General features: G+C 40.5%; 2 protein-coding genes across 3 annotated transcripts; one reads left to right on the forward strand and one right to left on the reverse strand.

Moving 5' to 3' along the window:
• Positions 1-1,163: 1,163 nt before the first annotated feature.
• LOC141790895 (ATP synthase F(1) complex subunit alpha, mitochondrial-like) lies at positions 1,164-5,623 on the reverse strand. Its single transcript, XM_074671046.1, has 11 exons — positions 5,467-5,623; positions 4,914-4,989; positions 4,226-4,395; positions 3,789-3,962; positions 3,444-3,610; positions 2,920-3,220; positions 2,554-2,778; positions 2,345-2,452; positions 2,113-2,257; positions 1,870-2,020; positions 1,164-1,770 (listed from the first exon to the last, which is right to left on the reverse strand). Exons 1-11 carry the CDS (start codon positions 5,524-5,526, stop codon positions 1,692-1,694), a joined length of 1,656 nt encoding a protein of 551 aa, XP_074527147.1. The 5' UTR covers positions 5,527-5,623; the 3' UTR covers positions 1,164-1,691.
• A 1,536-nt stretch (positions 5,624-7,159) lies between these two features.
• Positions 7,160-18,018, forward strand: ark2cb (arkadia (RNF111) C-terminal like ring finger ubiquitin ligase 2Cb). 2 transcript variants are annotated; one of them, XM_074670106.1, is made up of 8 exons: positions 7,160-7,418; positions 11,053-11,383; positions 11,506-11,634; positions 12,601-12,730; positions 12,905-13,009; positions 13,396-13,491; positions 14,036-14,139; positions 16,372-18,018. In XM_074670106.1, exons 1-8 carry the CDS (start codon positions 7,358-7,360, stop codon positions 16,487-16,489), a joined length of 1,074 nt encoding a protein of 357 aa, XP_074526207.1. In that variant the 5' UTR covers positions 7,160-7,357; the 3' UTR covers positions 16,490-18,018. The 2 variants fall into 2 exon arrangements, with proteins under 2 accessions (XP_074526207.1, XP_074526205.1); XM_074670104.1 differs by having other exon boundaries at positions 7,165-7,418; positions 11,503-11,634.
• Positions 18,019-19,147: the final 1,129 nt, after the last annotated feature.

The raw sequence follows: 19,147 nt of genomic DNA on the forward strand, positions 1-19,147 counted from the left end.
GAGTGATTTTTTGATTTGTGTGTAGAGTTCTGAGAATATGAGGCATCCTTTCAGAAAATGTGTGTAAGCAGTCGTGAAAAACTGTAAAAGGACAGAATAGTCCCAGAAATAAGGAGATTCATTTAAAGCACATTATACACTTTCCTTTTACTGAAAATGTAATACTAGTTCATGGTAACCTAATTTTGTCTGTTTTACATGTTGATTTATTAAAATGATGATTTTAAAAAGTATTTTTTTTAAATCTAATAAAATATTTAGGATGACAGATGACTTAATTCATCAAGGACTTTAAAAAAAAAACATGCTACCAAGTGCCTAAAGTGGACAGTGAAGTGAAAGAGGCAAATCATAAAATCACACATTGGCAAGATCAAGAAATAAAACAGTTCAAAATACAATAAATTTGTTAAAAAAATACTACAAGAGTATTTTTTTTAAAAGTAATACTTGAAAAAATTTGAATTGGAGTAAAAAAACAACTAGACTCCTCAATGCAAAACCAATATGAATTTGTTGCATCACTTGGAGTGATGCAAACATAAAATGTTTTCCTTATCATAAAAAAGTGATATGTCTATTACAGGTTCAATAACAACAATAAGGATACATCTTTAAAGGAAACAGGTTTATTTTGAATTAAGAATAACATGCTTTAAAAAAATTTAGCAAGCCAGAGGGAAGCATCTCCCAAACAGTGGCTCGTATTCAAAGTCTTGATCTGTCATTGCTGTTGTTAAAATATGGAGAAACCTGTGGGTTAGCCTCAGGAATCACAAATAAGGTGTGTGTGGCCCCCTACTGGACATGAATGTGACAAAGTTTGCACTGAACTACAGACAAAGAAATAAATCTCAGATAGCAACTCAGAAAGTAGATAAAATTGAAACTCCTGTTTTTTTTTTTTTCATTATTGAGCTGTAGTGGATTTAGCTCAGATTCAGACCAAAAAGAAAATATTCTGCATCTTAAACCTGGTGAACACAAGGATCTACTGTTTTTCCATTAAGTTTAATTTTAAACTGAATATTCTTGTGAAACAAAACCCTGGCGTTCAGACCAAAAATATTTATTTTTCAAACTTAAAATATTTTATTCTGCTGACTCACAATATTCACTTCACAGCATCAATTGTTGAGATTATGGTCTTACAACACAAGACAGGACAATAAAAAGTGGGCTTAATGTGTGACATTGTCACTGAATTTATTACCATGGTATCAAACATATCACCCCAGAACTTCATCCAGTCAGAAAACTAGGCTCACAGTTCACTCCATTAATCTTTTGAAAGCAATAAGAAACGTACAGACTTGTCAATGATGTGATCTTGACATTCATTTGCCTTCTCTGAACATGTTCTTGTGAAAAACTAACAGAACAGCAAACAGAACTCATTAATGAGGTGTGTGTGCTGCTGCACTCTACCTGTATATTTTGGTACAAGAAAACACATTTGATGCGTTTAAACTGAGTATATTTGTTCTCTACTGCACCTGGTGACATCAGCTCAGACCTACAGCACTGCACTGAACACTCAATCAGAAGAATTTTACAGCACTTGTAGGGTTGTAAAATTTTATTTGGAGAAATCTGTACATGGAGGTTTTGGCCTTCAGTGTGTTCACATATATAAGCAGAATGGGGACACAGACAGGTAGCTCACTGAAGATCAAAACAAGTGCTATCCTTTACTCAAAGCTGGACAGGAAGGTCAGTACAAGCTGCTTCAGTTTAGCGTCTGATGCCTCTGAGATCATACCGTCAGCCCTAAAACAGAAAACACAGATGGGTCAATCAAGCATGATCTAGCTGTTACAGTTCAAGTGAGAAGTGACAAAAACAGTGTGACTGAAAAATGTGTCTCACCTGATTGCAGCAAGCAGGTCCTGGTGCTGGCTAATGATGTGCTGCAGGAAAGCGTTCTCGAATTTTGTGATCTTGCTGGGCTCCATCTTGTCCAAGTGACCTCTGACACCAGCGTAGATGACTGTGACCTGCTCCTCAATGGCCATGGGAGCTGAAGGGAAGAATGGATAGTTTGATGGTTATATTTCAGACATCATCTTAACATTTTAATTTTGCTTCCTAGAAATCAAAGTGGGCACTTACAGTACTGCCCCTGTTTCAGCAGCTCGGTGAGCCTGACTCCCCTGTTAAGGAGCTGCTGAGTGGCAGCGTCCAAGTCAGAACCGAACTGGGCGAAGGCAGCGACCTCACGGTACTGAGCCAACTCCAGCTTCATGGTACCAGCCACCTGAGGGAGTGATCAGTTGTTATAGTGTTAGAGGTTGTAGCTTCTGTATGAAGAGAGCAGACTTTTTCTCATTGCTCCAGATGTTACCTGCTTCATGGCCTTGGTCTGGGCAGCAGAGCCTACTCTGGACACAGACAGACCCACATTGATGGCAGGGCGGATACCCTTGTAGAACAGCTCAGTCTCCAAAAAGATCTACAAGATTAATAAATAAAGCAGAAAAAATAGCATTTAATGAAAGAATTTTTAATGTCTTTACTAAATCACAACCACAAATGTGACAGTTTTGCACAAACCTGTCCGTCTGTGATGGAGATGACGTTGGTGGGGATGTAGGCGGACACATCGCCAGCCTGGGTCTCGATGACAGGCAGGGCAGTGAGGGAGCCACCTCCGAAGTTGTCGTTCATCTTGGCAGCTCTCTCAAGCAGACGGGAGTGCAAGTAGAACACATCACCAGGGTAAGCCTCACGACCAGGAGGACGACGCAGCAGCAGGGACATCTGACGGTAGGCGACAGCCTGAGAGGAGGAGGGAAAAAGACTTGCTTTACCACGGTTTTTCAAAAGAATTTCTTTCTGTTTTTGTTGGCAAATGTAGAAACTTTCATATTTATCTTTGTTTTTTGTTTGAATATTACAGAAGCATTCTGGTCATCTCACCTGCTTGGACAGATCGTCATAGATGATCAGAGCGTGCTTGCCGTTGTCTCTGAAGTACTCTCCCATGGAGCAGCCAGAGTATGGGGCCAGGTACTGCAGAGGAGCAGCATCAGAAGCAGTGGCAGAGACCACGATGGTGTACTTCATGGCATCAGCATCAGTCAGCCTCTTCACCAGCTGAGCCACGGTGGACCTCTTCTGTCCAATGGCCACATAGATACAGTACAGCTTCTTCTTCTCGTCGGTTCCATCGTTGAAACGCTTCTGGTTGATGATGGTGTCAATAGCAATGGCAGTTTTACTATAGAAGGAAAAATAAGAATAATTAGAGACTCCCCTCCAATATTTCAACCTATCTTTGGCCCACATCATTCTCTGAATGCCCAGTTTATAAACTTCATGTTTAATGTCTCTTTTTAAATGTGTTTTTAATTAACTTTAAAGTGACCCTGAGCGTCATAAAGGCACTTTTAAATCAAATGTATTACTAATGTAGCAACTAAGTTTCTGAGTTGAGTATTTACCCAGTCTGCCTGTCACCAATGATCAGCTCACGCTGGCCTCTGCCAATGGGCACCAAGCTGTCCACAGCCTTGATTCCAGTCTGCATGGGCTCCCTCACAGAGATGCGGGGGATGATACCAGGGGCCTTCAGACCAACACGCCTACGGGTACTGGCGCCCAGGGGGCCCTGAAGACAGAAAACATTTCAAAAGATGAGTAAACATTAAGATACCCCAAAAGAAATAAGGAGAAGGGATTTATTGTAAAGAAAAACCACAACACAATTATACAATGTTTAATTTTAACTAAAACAGTGAATAGACTTTTTAAGTGTTCCCAAACCAAAGTACAGAAGCTCAATTAACCTTTCCATCAATGGCGTTACCCAGGGCATCCACCACACGGCCGAGCAGCTCCTCACCAACAGGGACATCCACGATAGCACCAGTCCTCTTCACAATGTCGCCTTCCTTGATCAGTTTGTCATTACCGAACACCACAACACCAACGTTGTCAGGCTCCAAGTTCAGAGACATACCCTGGAGGATGGGGTGGAGGATTAGCAAAACTACTGTTGTAGTATTTTGTATGATATACAAAAAAAACCCCAATAAAAAGTAAAACTCCAGAAAAAGTAAAACTGTCTGATTTTTGTAGATATCACTTTTAGATAGCACAAATTACATAGTGTTCCAATTTTTCCTAAGTCATGATGGCTATTTTCTCTATTTTTACTCAGTGTGAATGTGTCCACAAAACAAGGAAAACGTTAGTGTCACATAAAACTTCTTTTTAAACATACTTTGAGTCCAGAGGAGAACTCCACCATCTCTTCTGCCTGGACATTTCTCAGGCCATACACTCTGGCAATACCGTCACCAATGGACAGCACACGTCCAGTCTCCTCAAGGTCTGCGCTGGTGTCAGCTCCCATGATCTTCTCCTCCAGGATAGAGGACACCTCGGCTGTGCCTGCAAGAGAAAAGGTCATGCATGTCATAGACTAAGGCTTTACCACTTCTAGGCATTCATGCACTGATCAATTTTACAGCAGTTTTAAAACATTTTAGTTTAACATTTCAATTTCTGAACAGGACTCTTGTGCAAGCTCCAACAGATCATTAATATCCTGATACCACTTTTATAATACTTTAATTAACTTAACTTAAATTGAACCAAATACAGTTTTAAAGTTGTTGGAGACCAGTGAATCAATGCAGGCCAAAAACTTTCCGACCAAGCTGAAACTCAGCATTGTTAAGTCTTTAAAAGTTTTTTGGAAATTTAGTCATGCATGTATGTTGATGAACTTTGCCTGGAAAGTTTATATTACAGACGTACAAAATGTTCCTCTGACCAACAACGACAAAGAATATGAGAGCAAATAATCATAGAACGGAGAATAATCATTGACCTTCGTCAGTCACCCTTGGGTGCCAACACACAGTGTTGAGAACAGACAAATGTCATGTTGTTGCTGTCTTTCTCACCTGTCTTCTGCAGCCATGGTCTATGTGTGTGGAGGTGGTTGACCCCAACGCAGGCGGCCGGTACAGCCTTGGACACCTAGTTAAATGACAGACGTATATGGTTTTACATTACTGCAAAGATAAGTTTTCCAAAAAATATACCCCTGCCAACATTTAACGGTGCAATCTGAAAGCTCTGCAAGCTTAACTTTGTGTGCAGCGCAGACAACATGCGCTGTCAGGCTTTCTGACCTTCAAAGCGTGGCTGAATGAGCCGTTAGCTGGATGCTAATATTAGCTACAGTGCTAGCTGAACAGAGTTAGCTTCAGGGAACGAAATGTCACAAGGGCACCACGAACAAACACTGGTAATGGATTAATTTGAATATTACAAATGCAAAATCTGACTAGTATGTTTAGCTGCGTTTATTGTAGCATTAATAAGTCGATGACAACTTAGCTAGCGGCCTGTGACGTTAACATTACCCTTCACGCCCACAAGGTTCACACTGCTTAAAAATACATTTGCAGAAACATCTTCTTCAAATATAGACTGTTTGAATGAAATACTTACAAATCCAGCCCTTCTAGGCAGGGCTCTGGCCAAAGCTGCTGCAACTCTCACGGATAACATTTTGTCGGGTTGCTAATGACCTGTCCTCCACCACGAGCGGCTTCGACCTGCTCTGCAACAGAACGTAATGGCTGAATGAACTCTTCTTCTATTTATCCCAGACTGTAGGAAGATTTTCTGCTTTGCTGGTTAACTCTGCCCCCTGTCGGTACGGATATGTTTCTGACAGCCGCAGCAGGCGAGAGGCCCTCACTGCAGTAGGCAATCCACTTGGGGTAATATCTCTCTTACACATATAAATGTGGAAACGCAATTGTAAACAAAATACTGTGAAGTTGGAAAAATTCTGGTACGCTTTGCAAGAGTATACAAGACAATATTTTCCCTTTTCCTTGTAAATTATTGTTATTGCTGATGTGATGATTGTTGATCAAAGCAAGTTAAGGAGAAACTTATGAAACAAAAAAAAGAATTCAAATCCTTTTGGAAGACAGTTGAACCATGTCCATTTAAGTCGGTATTAAGGTATTGATCAAGTTAAATTTTCAGGAAAAAATATTTTAGCTGAAATGTACCCAAGGGGTAATTTTCTTTTACTATTAGAACAGGAAAAAAACAACAACAAAAAACTAGCTATTACTACAAATAAAAAATCTTAACAAGACATCTCTGACCAAAATATTTTCCACAACCTTATTTTTCCAGTCACTAAATCATAATGTAAATCAGATTCTTAATTTTTAATTTATTCATCTACATATGTTGAATACAATCAATTTGAGAGCAAATGCTTCTAAAACTCTGACCATACACATGAAGGGACTGTTGAGAAAATGCAGAGTAACAACAAGGACAATTATTATAATAACAACAAAAAGACACACAATGTAAAAGTCAAGTCCCCTGCAGAGAATATCCAATTGTCAAATCAGGTGTAGCTTAAAAAAAAAAAAAAAAAAAAAAAGAAGAAAGAAAGAAAAAAAAAGACATTAATACATAATAAGAAATGTCTTGTGGATTTTGTAAAGTATAGTACAAAAAACTTTCTGGTTCTAGCTTCAAATCTAAGGACTTGGTGCTTTATTTAATCTTACTTTAGAGTTATTAAACAAAGCATACTCGATGATACAATTAAGTGTTCTATCATAAAAGTTACAACAAAAATTGGTCAATTGACTTTCAAGTCTACACAGATATTTTTTCGTTTTCGAAAGAGCATATAAAAAGGTAAAGAGATATTACATTTTAAGCATTTGTTTTCAGACTTCTTCACTATGCAATGGCAGAAATATATGTTTCAAAACTATTATCAACATCTTTTTATGAAACAAAATTGTAGGTGGTATTCATGAGTGAATGTGAGATTGTGGGTTAATTAAGAATATAAAGACTGATATTAGACAAAATCATGGTAAATGTAGAACACAGCTGTATATTTCATTCCAATCAATGCTAATGCCCCGTTTTATGGTTAATAGTATCTCTGAAATACTAGGCCATATGAAAAACAGATTATCTTTATTGGAGGAATAAGGCTGCCTTTCTTGTTTTGGTTTTCAGACATTTTATGAAGTCGAATTGAGAAGCCTGGGTAGTTTAACCTGAGGATACCTCTAGCCCAGGGACTGTGTAATGTTCTAGCATCAGCACTCTCCGGTCTGAATGGTCTGGGTATACAGCGTCCCAACAGCGCCCCCCGTTGCTCCTTTTCGTAAATGACATGTCTGCTTTTGTCAACGACAGCCGAGCGAGTCAGACAGTCGTTTCGTTTGGTTTGCCTGTGGTGCTAGCCAGCCAGCAACAACCAACCGCCTGAATGTAGATCCGCATGGGCTACTACAACTCTATCTCTCCGAATAACCCAGCGGAATCATAAGATAAGGATCCCAGGATGGTCTTAGTGCATGTCGGATATCTGGTTCTTCCCGTATTCGGCTCAGTAAGAAACAGAGGTACGGTATTAATATTCACATCGATTCAAAACATGTGCCCTGTTTATCTTAATATTCACTGCAGCTGTTGGCTAGCTAGCTCGAGCGCAGCTGTTGGGTTGGCTCGCGCTAGCTAGCTTAAAAATAACGTTTAAATTGTTCGCAAAACGACCCTCAAAATTATTACATTTTAATTGACGTTCAACTCGGTTACATATAAAAAACGAGATTGTGTCATTTTACGGATGTAACTATGCCGAATTGACAACAAATAGCGCCGCTAAGGATAGGCTAACTGGCTTGTTGGCTCAGGCTAAATCTTGGAAGGGAAACATTTTCCACAAAGGATTCCACATGCACAGGGCGTGCGGTACAAATATATCCCATGTCAAAACCGCAGCCACGCACAGACAAATGTGTGAAAAAGCATCAATTTACTGCACTGTCCATGGTGTGGTTTTTTAATTTGGTTTAATGTAGGTGCATTCTAATTTTCCCCTGTGCGCTTTCGTGTATTTGCACTGTAAAAATACCGCAAAATAGACGTAGCCTCTCCAGCCAGTCAGCTTATCTGTGCCTGGATGATGTCATTTGAAGATCACCTTCTCTGCTCGCGCTCGCCGCTTCCCTTCGTGATTTCAGTGATTATTATCCGCGCCAATTAGCCAATGTAGTGATCGATACACAAGTAATTGCCGAGGAAGCGTTGACTTCCGAGCCATCAGTGTATCAGACGTCTTTTCTATTATATGCTCATAGGCAATTCAGCAGCTGCTTGTTTGAAGCTGCCGAATTGCTAAAAGACCGGAGTATGCGGTCACAGTGAAACAATAATAAAGCTACAGTGTAACATTAATTTCATAACAGTGGCGTCAGTGATTTCATTGTGCTTTTATTTCTGTTCTTATTTCCCTGTTTCATAGTATGGAGGCTGGCTCTACATTCTGCATTTATCAGATCTTTGTCGTCCCCCCCATTGTGTAGCTAATGATCATCTGCTGCTGTGTGGTGTGGCGTGGCCTCTGCCTGTTCTCTGCATTTAGCTGTATTGTGAATCCCTTCTTCATTTCCTCTTTCCATCAGAAGACGACATTGGTATTAAAAAGCACCCCCCTCCCAAGATGTATTCAGCCATAGACTTTCCATGTTAAGCAGACTAAAACTATAGCTAACACCTAGTAAAGAGCACCTTTTTGTCTTTTTTTTCTGTCAAATTGCTGTAGCACTGAGTAAACATTTTAGCTCCTTTTTTAGATTATCAGTTGAATGTCATTGTGTACCTCCCATCCAGTCTTATAGACAACATGCTGTAAATTCCTGTAAAGTGGATACATTTTGCATGATCTTAAACACTGCACTGCATTGTTGAACACCAGAATTGGCTCATCTTCCTTCTCTTCACACAAGGTGCAATGTACATGATTAAAGTGACCCACCAAAAAGAAATAAAAGCATGCAAATTGGAACCATGTGCATGCTAGTGTTGTAAAACTCAGCATTTCAGCAAATGCTGTCATGTGATCACTTGAAATGACTGAAGGTACACTGCACCTGCACACAACAACCTGCCATAACTGTCTCCATTTTTGTGTAATCCTTTTGTTCCCCTTTGCAAATTTCAAGCTTTGAATCACACTGAATTGTCAGGGCTGTTTGACCCTTACAGGGCAAATGAACCTCTAAACATTTTAATCAAGCAAAACATGCTCACTGGTGGTTCATCACTTCCCAATTTTCCCCACTAACACGAGGCCAAAATGCTATCCATTTCACAGGGATGCCTATTTTCCTGCACTGCTAAAGAGATCCTCTATTAGTAATAACGTCTTTATTGTTTGGTTGTGGTCTCTCTTTACCTTTTGTTCTGGTAATAGTACTTTCAATGCATGGTCACATTTATGATTCATAATTTTTGGTTTTTGTTTTTCTACATTGACTAGTGAAAATCCAATGTAATCTTTCTGTAGTAAAGATGTACCCTGCTGTACTTGAATCATGTGCTGTAGCAAACACGTCTGCTCATTGGATGCCGCTTTTGTTCTTTTTAACCCTATATGGAGCATGGTGGGCCTTGCCTTCAGTCTATGTTGTTTATTTTTGTTGCATGGATTTATACTATTATTACAAACAAACAAGAAAGAAAAAAAATACCACAATTCCACATTTACTAATATTTTTCAATAAAGAATATAGTGTTTTTCCTAACCTTCAGTGTGCTTCTTGCTGATTTCCATTTATTGTCCTCCCTTTCCCTTGTCCCTACCTGCCCCCCTCCCCCTCCCTTCTCCTCCACCCCCTCACCCACCTCCTCTCCCGCTGTGACAAAGATAGACAATTTCCACGCTTCCTCCATCACAGGGCCTGAATGAGTCTATCTGCTGTCATTCATGGTGATCGTTTTTCACTGAGACGCTTGAAAATGCAGTGTGCTCTGTACTTACAGTTTAGACTGGAGCCTTTGACCCACAGCAACAAGGTCATCTCTTGTCTGCCCAGCTACACCGATGACCTGTCAGGCTGAAAGCATTGCCTGAGAGTCTTATTTTTTATCCTGCCTGGGTGCGTTTTTAAAACCATACTGCATTTTTCAAGCGTACTCCTAGTAAATGCAATGTAGACTTTGCCTATTTCCACATAATTTAAAGAAGAGTTTCATCCGTTTATACAGAAATTGTCATGTGTTTCACATTACACAAGCAGGTTAAATTTGATCCTCATACTGGAAATTTTTCTTCATCCTTAAAAACAGCACAGTTTTCTCCTGTAAAGTGGAAGGTTTGTGTGAGAGTCACTGCTTCAGCTAACAGCAGGCTCCCTCTGGCTTTACTTAAAAGTTTCCGATTAAAGCTACTTTTTTAACTGGATTTTTTTTACGCCCATCATTAAACAAAAGAGTCTTTTTGAGTTTAAGCATGGTATTAAAACCATACTGTGCTACAGCACAAGTTAGCCTCTCTTTTTTCCCTGTTGAGTCTTTGCAGCAGACTGTTCGCAGCAGTTGCCAAATAGCTGTGGTTGGAGAGAAAAAAAAAGCATTCAAGCTATTTCCTCTCAACTTCTGAATGTTAGCAGGGAGAGAAAACAAGTAGAGCTATAGTTTATGAGTGAGGCAGGAAAACACAGCAAGTTTTGGTAAAGTACTGATATGTAGTAATGTCAACTGATTGTTCGGTTTCCTTTTTATGAAGGGAGAAAATGTTCTTTACTGCTATAGCTAGGGACTTGGCATCTAAACAGATAGATGTACACTGAGCGAACAGCCAGGTACTAAAGGTTTTACTGTGAGGGCACTGACCCACTGTCAGCTGCAGAATTTACGAGAACTGAGCTGTGTTGAGGACCGTGTACTGGTAGATCTCATCTGTTCTGATCCAGTCTGTGAATCAGAGGACCAGGAGTCGATCCAGAGGTCGGAAATGCAATAACAGAAAGCTTACGTTTTGTGCCCAGGACCAAAAAATGGTCGTCATGTTCATGGTACTTGTGGTAACCATCATTTTTCCACCCCCCACAGAAGTATTTTTCACCCTAGGTAAGAGGTAGGGCTTCATTAACATGCTTTATCACACACACAGTGACACCACATTTCACCCACAATTAATTCCACATAATCTCCCCCCTCAGGTGCCTGACTTCTTCTCCTTATCCTCCGCAGGATCCCATTTCAACCGGCAACAGACACAGCAGCAGCAGCAGCACAGCCATGCTACCTCTTGCCGGCACTTCCAGTTAGGTCCTCAGGCCCCGCTGCCCATGGACTTCCCCATGCCCCACCCAGGGCAGCCACAGTCAGGCATTAACCCCCACCTGGCCCCTCCTGGCCACCAGCATGGCCCTCCACTCCACCCGCCCCTCAACCCCCTGCCCACCCCCCAGTTCCAGGACATCCCTGCCCCTCCCTTCCTACCTCAGGCATTACACCAGCAATACCTCCTCCAGCAGCAGATCCTCGAGGCCCAGCACCGACACATCCTGCCACCCTCCAGGTATCTACACAGGTTTGCAGGGAAAATTCAAACCCTGAATGTAACCGATGAACGTTGATCTAATGGTGGAAGTAGATGCCAAGTTATTTGCTAAGTTGCTGCTAAATTATGTGTTATAGCAGACGCACCCCAGAGAGAGTTCCACACCAGCCCCACAGACTGCGGCCCGGCTATGAATTTGCTCCTCCTCTACATGTCCCTCCTCAGCCTGTGGTGCAGCAGCCCCGGTACCTGGCTGAGGGCACAGACTGGTGAGCTCATACATCCTAAAATCACAATGTGCTGTCCGTACTAAGAGGACAAATCCTCTCAATTCTTTTTTTCTTTTGAAAAAGCTATTGTCATGATGTAGGCGTCGATTTATTAGACACTAAATTACTCATAGACACTTTGCATTCCTTTCTTAACACAGGAGCAGTTTGTTTTGATTGGTATGCAGGGCTATTGCATACAAAGAAAACAAATACTTGGACAGGGCATTCTGTTTTTAACTTTTCTTGGTGTGACTGCAGCAAATGGGCACAAACTCTGAGTGGATAAGCAATAAAAAGGGTTCAAGACCGAGTTAAAATGGAGCCCAAAGCAAAAACAGCTCTTGTTGACACTGAAATTGACAGTGAGCATTGTTTGCGCCTCACTAAATGTTAAACGCCCTCAGTTTCAGAGGGAGTAAACAGAGAGTTAGAGAGCTACTCAGGGAAGATCAAGAAGTTTCAAGGATATGATGCTTTTTATTGGAAATAAAGAAAAGAGGTTAAGGAATAATTGAGCACATCATTAAAAAAAGATAACATTCAACATCAAACTAATATGGTATGTAAGATGAAGGGGTTTATGCCACTCAGAAAATAAAATAAGAGAAGACACAACAGAATATTCATCTTTTTATCATAAGCTATCTTTCTATTTGAATTAACTACATGGTCTTATTTACCTCTTTGCTAGCTACCTCTGATGTTCTCTCAAAACTTTATGTCCCTGTATGCTCAGTATCTGTGTATCTCTCTTTTCAAACTGAATGTTTTACTCCTTAAAATGAGATGAGTTCGTTCCTCAATTGCTCCAAATGGCCCTTCAGAAACCCAAACCACTGTTCCGAAGTCATTTTCCTAAATACTGTGTAGAAATCCGCTGTTATCAAAAACCAATTTGTCAGAACTGATATGAAACACTGACTCCTGTGCCACTGGTTAATGTCTTTTTTGGATTCTGCTCAGGGATCTGAGCGTAGACGCCGGGCTGCCTCCTCACCAGTACCACATCCATCCGCTGCCGCAGCACTATCAGCACTACTTGACCTCTCCCAGGATGCACCACTTCCCCAGAAACAATGCCTCAACACAAGTGGTGAGCACCCTCTCGCCTCCCCAATCAATCATGCTCGTCTGAATGAACTCTCTCTCGTCTGCTTCCCTCCATGATTAAAGTTGATCCCCAGCAGCTGCTTGATGACCAGTATTTTTTTTTTTTTTTTTTTTAATGCAGAGCTGGCTCTTGCTTCTTTTATCTGTCATCTCTCAGGTTGTCCATGAGATCAGAAACTACCCGTATCCCCAGCTGCACTTGCTGGCTCTGCAGAGCCTCAACCCATCTCGCCACGCGTCTGCTGTTAGAGAGAGCTATGAGGTTCGTGCTGTTGCTCTCTGTGTGTCTCCGCAGCACACACTCACACACACCAGTCTAAACTCATTTATCTTTGTTTCACTCTGTAACCAATGCTCTGGACAGGCTCGAGTGTGTAACTGATTTTCTTATTTCCAATTACTCCAAGTTCCAGATGCTCCAGTGCTCTGACTGCCTTTAATCTCATTTGTTTTCATCTGGACAAGATGCAATTGGGTTTTGAGTGGCTTTTTCCTGTTCTTTGAAGCGCCACTTATTTTATTTTATCAAAAGGCCCCACACTGACATGACAGTTTGCACTTGAATATTTTATGACATGGGGATGTTTATTTCTGTGACTTTAACCTAAAAGAAAATAAAGATATGTTTATATTTTGTTGACACTGTAGGAGCTTTTGCAGCTGGAGGACAGACTTGGCAGTGTGAACCGTGGAGCTGTTCAAACCACCATAGAGAGATTCACCTTCCCCCACAAGTACAAAAAGGTAAGACTGTTATTTAAAAAAAAAACTTTCTTACCGATTTTTTAGCATTAGGCGAGAAATAAATTGAACCATATGGAAAAGATGGAAATTGAGGAGTGCAATGGCAGGTCGAGGGGATCAAAGAGTAAGGACGAAAGTGGAAGAGGGTCAAGACTCCTGCAGCAGTTCAAAGGTCAAACTAATTTCCGTTGGCAGATTAGAGAAGCAGGTCTGCAGTGTGCACAAATCAAGGCTGGGATGACTCATCCAGCTGTCTGCAGATATGAACGTGGAATGAATTTAAAAATCTGTCTACACTGAATGTGACCCAAATACTCTGGAAAGAGAGTCGGATCATTCCCCACATTCCGAGGGAGAAGAAGTAATTGAGTCTTTTCCATCCGATGTCTATCTTTTCTCAGGGAAGCATGATGAGGTGACTCTTTCCTTCCAGCCTTGGCTGACTCAGAGACTCAAGTGGCATAAACAGAACAGCTCCCAACACGCAGCTGCACCACTGGCTTTAATAATTAAAGACTATTGGGCTTTCTTTTTTTCTGCGCAGAGAATACCCCAGGACCTGAAGATGTGTCTGGATGATGAGGAGCTGGACACAGATGAGAAGTGCACCATTTGTCTGTCAATGCTGGAGGACGGAGAGGATGTCAGGTACAGCTTTACACTCTGATCTGACTGTTTTTGAAGCCGGTGTCGGTCTGTTGGTCATTTTGCCGTCAGGTCAGCGCAGCATTTATTCAGACTGGATTTTATAAACAACTGTTGGATTAATTGCCTTTAAATTCTGTGCATGAGGGTTTCTATGAGGATGAATCATGCTGACTTTGATGATCTCCTGATATTTTTCAGCCCCATAAGCAGGTTGACATTTGTCTTTTTGAGAGCCTGTTGGATCATAAAAATAATACACAGATATAATTACCCTTCTGGTGATGAATGTTAATAACTTTCTTTATGCCCTGACTTTTATTTTTCGCTCTCTTGGGTTTTAAGTTTTGTGTCCATTACTTTTATGAAGAAAACAGAAAGCCTGAGCAGTAATTCAAGTTAAGCACCCATAATGATGAATTTAACACCAAACCTAATAACATTACATATCACGCTTGTTTGCTTTGTCATTTTTAGATTGCTTTTGTTGTGATTTAGCAGCTTATAGCCAGTGTTTAGCATTTCTGTACACCCTTATGCTGTGGCACAGTTATGATCAAGCATTTCACACTTGTAAAAATAGTTTGCAACAACATTTAGTCATATTTATAATCAGAGCTGTCATGATGTTTACATCCAACCTAGAGTTGTGACCAAAATATAATCTTAATTTTGTTTATGGAAAGAAGTGATTTTCCTTACTGAGGGAAACTTTACGACTTCTCGTGGTATTTCTTCAGGATGTATGAAGAGTCTACACAGTTTCAACCCTAAACTGTTGCTGCCACATGTTCAAAGCAACAACTTTTGCAATCCTCTAACACCATCACCCCTCTTGAAAAAATCACCCCGAGGCAACATTAGCATTTCACAAAGTCTTATGATGTGTGTCCAGTGTTGTGATCTCTCTGACTTGAAAAATTTCTCTCTGAAAACAGAAAAAACAACAGCAAAAAAAACAGCATCCGCTTTCCTTAGTTCTGTTTTCTTTACAGACATTTTGTATTGAGTTTTATAAAACATGCTTATCCAACCACTCTGCAACTTTTCATGGAGAAAATACAAAGATTTGTTGTTAGAAATTCTTCGTGTTTGATAAAATGAGTCCCAAGTTGAAGGTCACAAAAGGCTATGAAGAAAGTTGTATTTTGCTCCCAGACCTCTCCAAATACGCACAATCATCTATAAAACACTCTAAGCAAAGAGGAGTTTAACAGAGAATTTGATCACAGGAAGTAACTTGAGACATGCTTTGATGTTGAGTGTGAATGACACAGTCAGACAACTGGATCTAGTCTAGACACAGTCTGTATACTGAACATGACAGCACATATAAAACACATGCAGATAAAGGATTTCAAGACATAAACTTAGTGTAACTGAGCTGTTTTATCAGCTGTATGAGCCTTTTTTATTGAAATTACATATCTCCCTTTTATCATCCATCAGATAGAACAATTAGTTTTAGGGATCACATGTACGAACGAACCAAAACAAACCAGATAATGATTTAATGATCATCTCATTTTGTACGTAATTGTGAAACACTTTGTGAAAAGCATTTTCATAAGATATTACAAATAAATCATAAATCAGCTTTATGATGTCTAATGTGTGACACTAATTAAAAAGCTACAACATTAATATGTTTTTAATATTTGTTCTATAAATAGACAAGGTAGTGGTTAAAGGCTGCTGCTCTAGTGCTTTTGGAGAAACTTCAGTAAATTGGATTTGTTTAAATCAATGATTAAGAAGGCACAGTTAGCTTTATGCTAACAAATGTTTCAGAGCGTTAACGTTTAAATACAAACCACAGGTTTCAAAATTAGCTTTGTACACGTGCATCAGAATCAGCACTCACATGTAGTAGCTGTATTATTTTAACATAATAGATGCTGTATTCTCATTTAAAACAACAAAGAGGATGATAACAGATGAGTTTGTGGTGGAGAACTTGTTAAAAATACAGGTTTCTTTGATGTGAAGCTTTGTTAATCCAAAACGATGTGAGTTCTTTTTCGTACCACAGAATTTGTGAATATTGTTTTCAGTGATTGATTCTAATTATTCCACATTATGGTGGCTGTAAAATTTGTTTGATCATTTAATCTCAGTGGTATCAAAAATTCTTGAACTAATTTACCCTGAGCTGTATAAAGCCTTCAACATTTTCTTGAAGCTCAGTGCCAAATTTATTTTAAAACCCTCACCGTGTCTCCTCTGTGTCTGCAGGAGATTACCCTGCATGCACCTCTTCCACCAGGCATGTGTGGACCAGTGGCTGGCCACCAGCAGGAAATGCCCCATCTGCAGGGTGGACATTGAGACTCAGCTGACCCCCGACAGTTGATAGCTCCTGTCGACCCCTGCAGCTTCGTATCTGGATCTTGTTAATTCTCCGTCGCCTCCCTCTGGGAGAGGGGGAGCTCTGCCAAACCACCCCTCCTTCCCTCTCTGCATCTCTCTACAAGCCTGCCTTCTGAGACAGCTGTGACGGAGAGATCAACAAAGCACACTCACCCGCAACACAACGAGGGATGGGGGGTTGATGCATTGATAGTTGGGCTGGACTGAAGGTTTGGTTGAATGGACTTCGGGATGTAAAATGTAGGAGGAGCGGACATGTATGGACAGATGTGCTGAGGCTTCACACGATTCTGTCAGATTGTGTTTCCTGCGTACATTTCTCCATACGGCCACAAGAGCAAGAGAGAGGACACTCTGACTGACTACCAACCTGTGTGTGCTGTATCGAGGCCATTTCTCTGCCACTATATCGAAACCCTTTCCCCCGCAGGCCTGTGAAAAATCCTTTAAGCTGCACTCTGCCCAAGCCCTCAGCACATCTGTACAGAACAATTTAAACTGATTAGCATGAGGTTGTTTGGTGTGAACTCTTGTAGCTGAACGCTTGTGGTGTAATGGAGTATAGTACTGACAAAGTATTTACAGAGTAACAGTGTTGTGTAGCAAGCAAAAGCCTTTTGAGAAATATGTTTGTGAAAATAATCCTACGGAGAGGGAGACCACAGCTCTGACAGAGTGTGTTAAATCAGTGAGGAAAGAGCTAGTTGTGTTTAAAAAAGGCCAAAAATCCCTCTTTCTTGTCTAACACGGTTTTTGGATTTACAGTTAGTAGATGCCATCAGAGTTGATGCTAAACCCGCTAACTGCAGGCATGGCTTCCAGTGATCTGTGTAGTGTCGTAGTCGGGCCTCTATAATCTAGAGCAGAGGCCTCAGATGTGCATGCTGTATGGCAGGCTTGGGCTGTGTCGTTATAATATTGTGGAGCAGTAGAAAACAGGGACTGTGTCTGTGCATGTGAACCGTAAACTATGACTCTGACGATCCCACTCATTCATAGAGGAGGACAAGAATGCACCTAATCCCCCCACCTCACCTCCCCACACCCCCATCCCTACTCATCCAGAGCAGACCAAAGTTGCCCTTAGACACCGATCTCACACCCATGTAGCATTTCTGTCCTGATTCTTGACGTTTCAAGGATTCAAAGAGCTGCTAGCAGATCCGTGTCTAACTGCAACTCCTCTGTGTTGCCTCGCTCATGTCATGGTGCGATCATGACATGAGAGGCCGGCATGGGCTTGAGGATGCAGTGCCTGAGTCTTGCCATCAGAGTGACTAAAATCTGACATTTGTATTACCTTTTACCAGAACCTTATTGCCTATCGAACAAGCACATGTGATTTCTATATACAGTGAATCGCCTCTTGTCGTGTATCGGCTCCTTTTCATTTCAATCTAAGTTTTTGCTCCCGCTGTTTGATAAACAAACAAAAAAAAAAGACTGTGTCTGGTGTTACAGGGAAAATACAAACTAGTTTGCCTGTGATCTTTGCTAGAATGTGTATGATTGTCCCCCACCCCCCTCCCCCATGGTAGTAGTGTATGGTATTGCTAGAACAACTGTGATACGTTCAGTGATAGAAGCCGTTTTCTCTTTATCATGCATGAACCATGTCGGCGTAGTTCACTTGAAGGAGGGTGAAAGGGAGAAAAAGCCATCCATTTGAAAAATACCAAACAATTGTTCTTAAGATTATTATTTTAGTCGTCTTCTTTTCTGCCATTCTTTTCTTTTCCTTATTACTTGTACTTATTTTTTTTGCTCACATGCCAATCTGGACATGGTACTAATATGCCAAGTCCCTGTCCATTTTAACCATAGTGAAGAAAAAGCTGCAATGCTGCAAAAACATATTTATTGTTGTTCTAATGTAGCTTGTGTTTTGTAAATGCACTATAATATGGAGTTGCCTGATTTTTTGGTTTGGTGGTGTGGGTTCTTCTTGTCCTAGATTTTGTGTTTCTATTCAGTTCCAAGTATTTTCATGCTTCCTTGTGTATTATTGGAGGGTAACTTGACTGTTTGTGTTGCGTTTTTTCTTTTTCTTTAAGTGTGAAACCTCCATCCAAAAAACTACAGATGGATGAAAATGGAGGTTTGCTAGTTCACATAGAATGCTGTGATTAAAGATGCCTTAAGTATTTAACAATCATTATTTATTACTAACTGTAGCTAGCTAGCTATTGTGGTGGAATATTTAATGTCTCTATCTCATAACTTTGCAATTTAATCAATATATTTATTTAAAATAACACAAAATATTAAAAAAAGAATACCTCATTATGCATTGGTCGGTGGGGATGCTTCTGCATGCCGTCTGTGTTTTCTTTTCAAAGGAGAAAAAAAAGAAACCTGTTGAAAATTTGACTTTGGGGGCTGGGGTGTTTCCCGACACATATTCTAGCCAGCATGGTGCTGTTGATCTGGATTACATTCCATTCATGTCACCTCTTTGTTTTCAGTTTGAAGTTGTGTTTTGTAATGACAGATTTCGGGGGTGAAATCCCCTTATTGTCTTAGTACGGCTCCGTAATTAGCTTGCTTTTTGTTAAACGATACTGCTTTGTTTCCCATAATCAGTCATTATGATTTGACGTGTTTTCGTTGTGTTATTACCATTTCATGATATTCCATCATA

This window comes from Halichoeres trimaculatus, unplaced genomic scaffold, assembly GCF_033239565.1.
Source record: "Halichoeres trimaculatus isolate MK-OKI-2021-1 unplaced genomic scaffold, fHalTri1.1 fHalTri1_scaffold_5, whole genome shotgun sequence".
Taxonomy (NCBI): domain Eukaryota; kingdom Metazoa; phylum Chordata; class Actinopteri; order Labriformes; family Labridae; genus Halichoeres; species Halichoeres trimaculatus.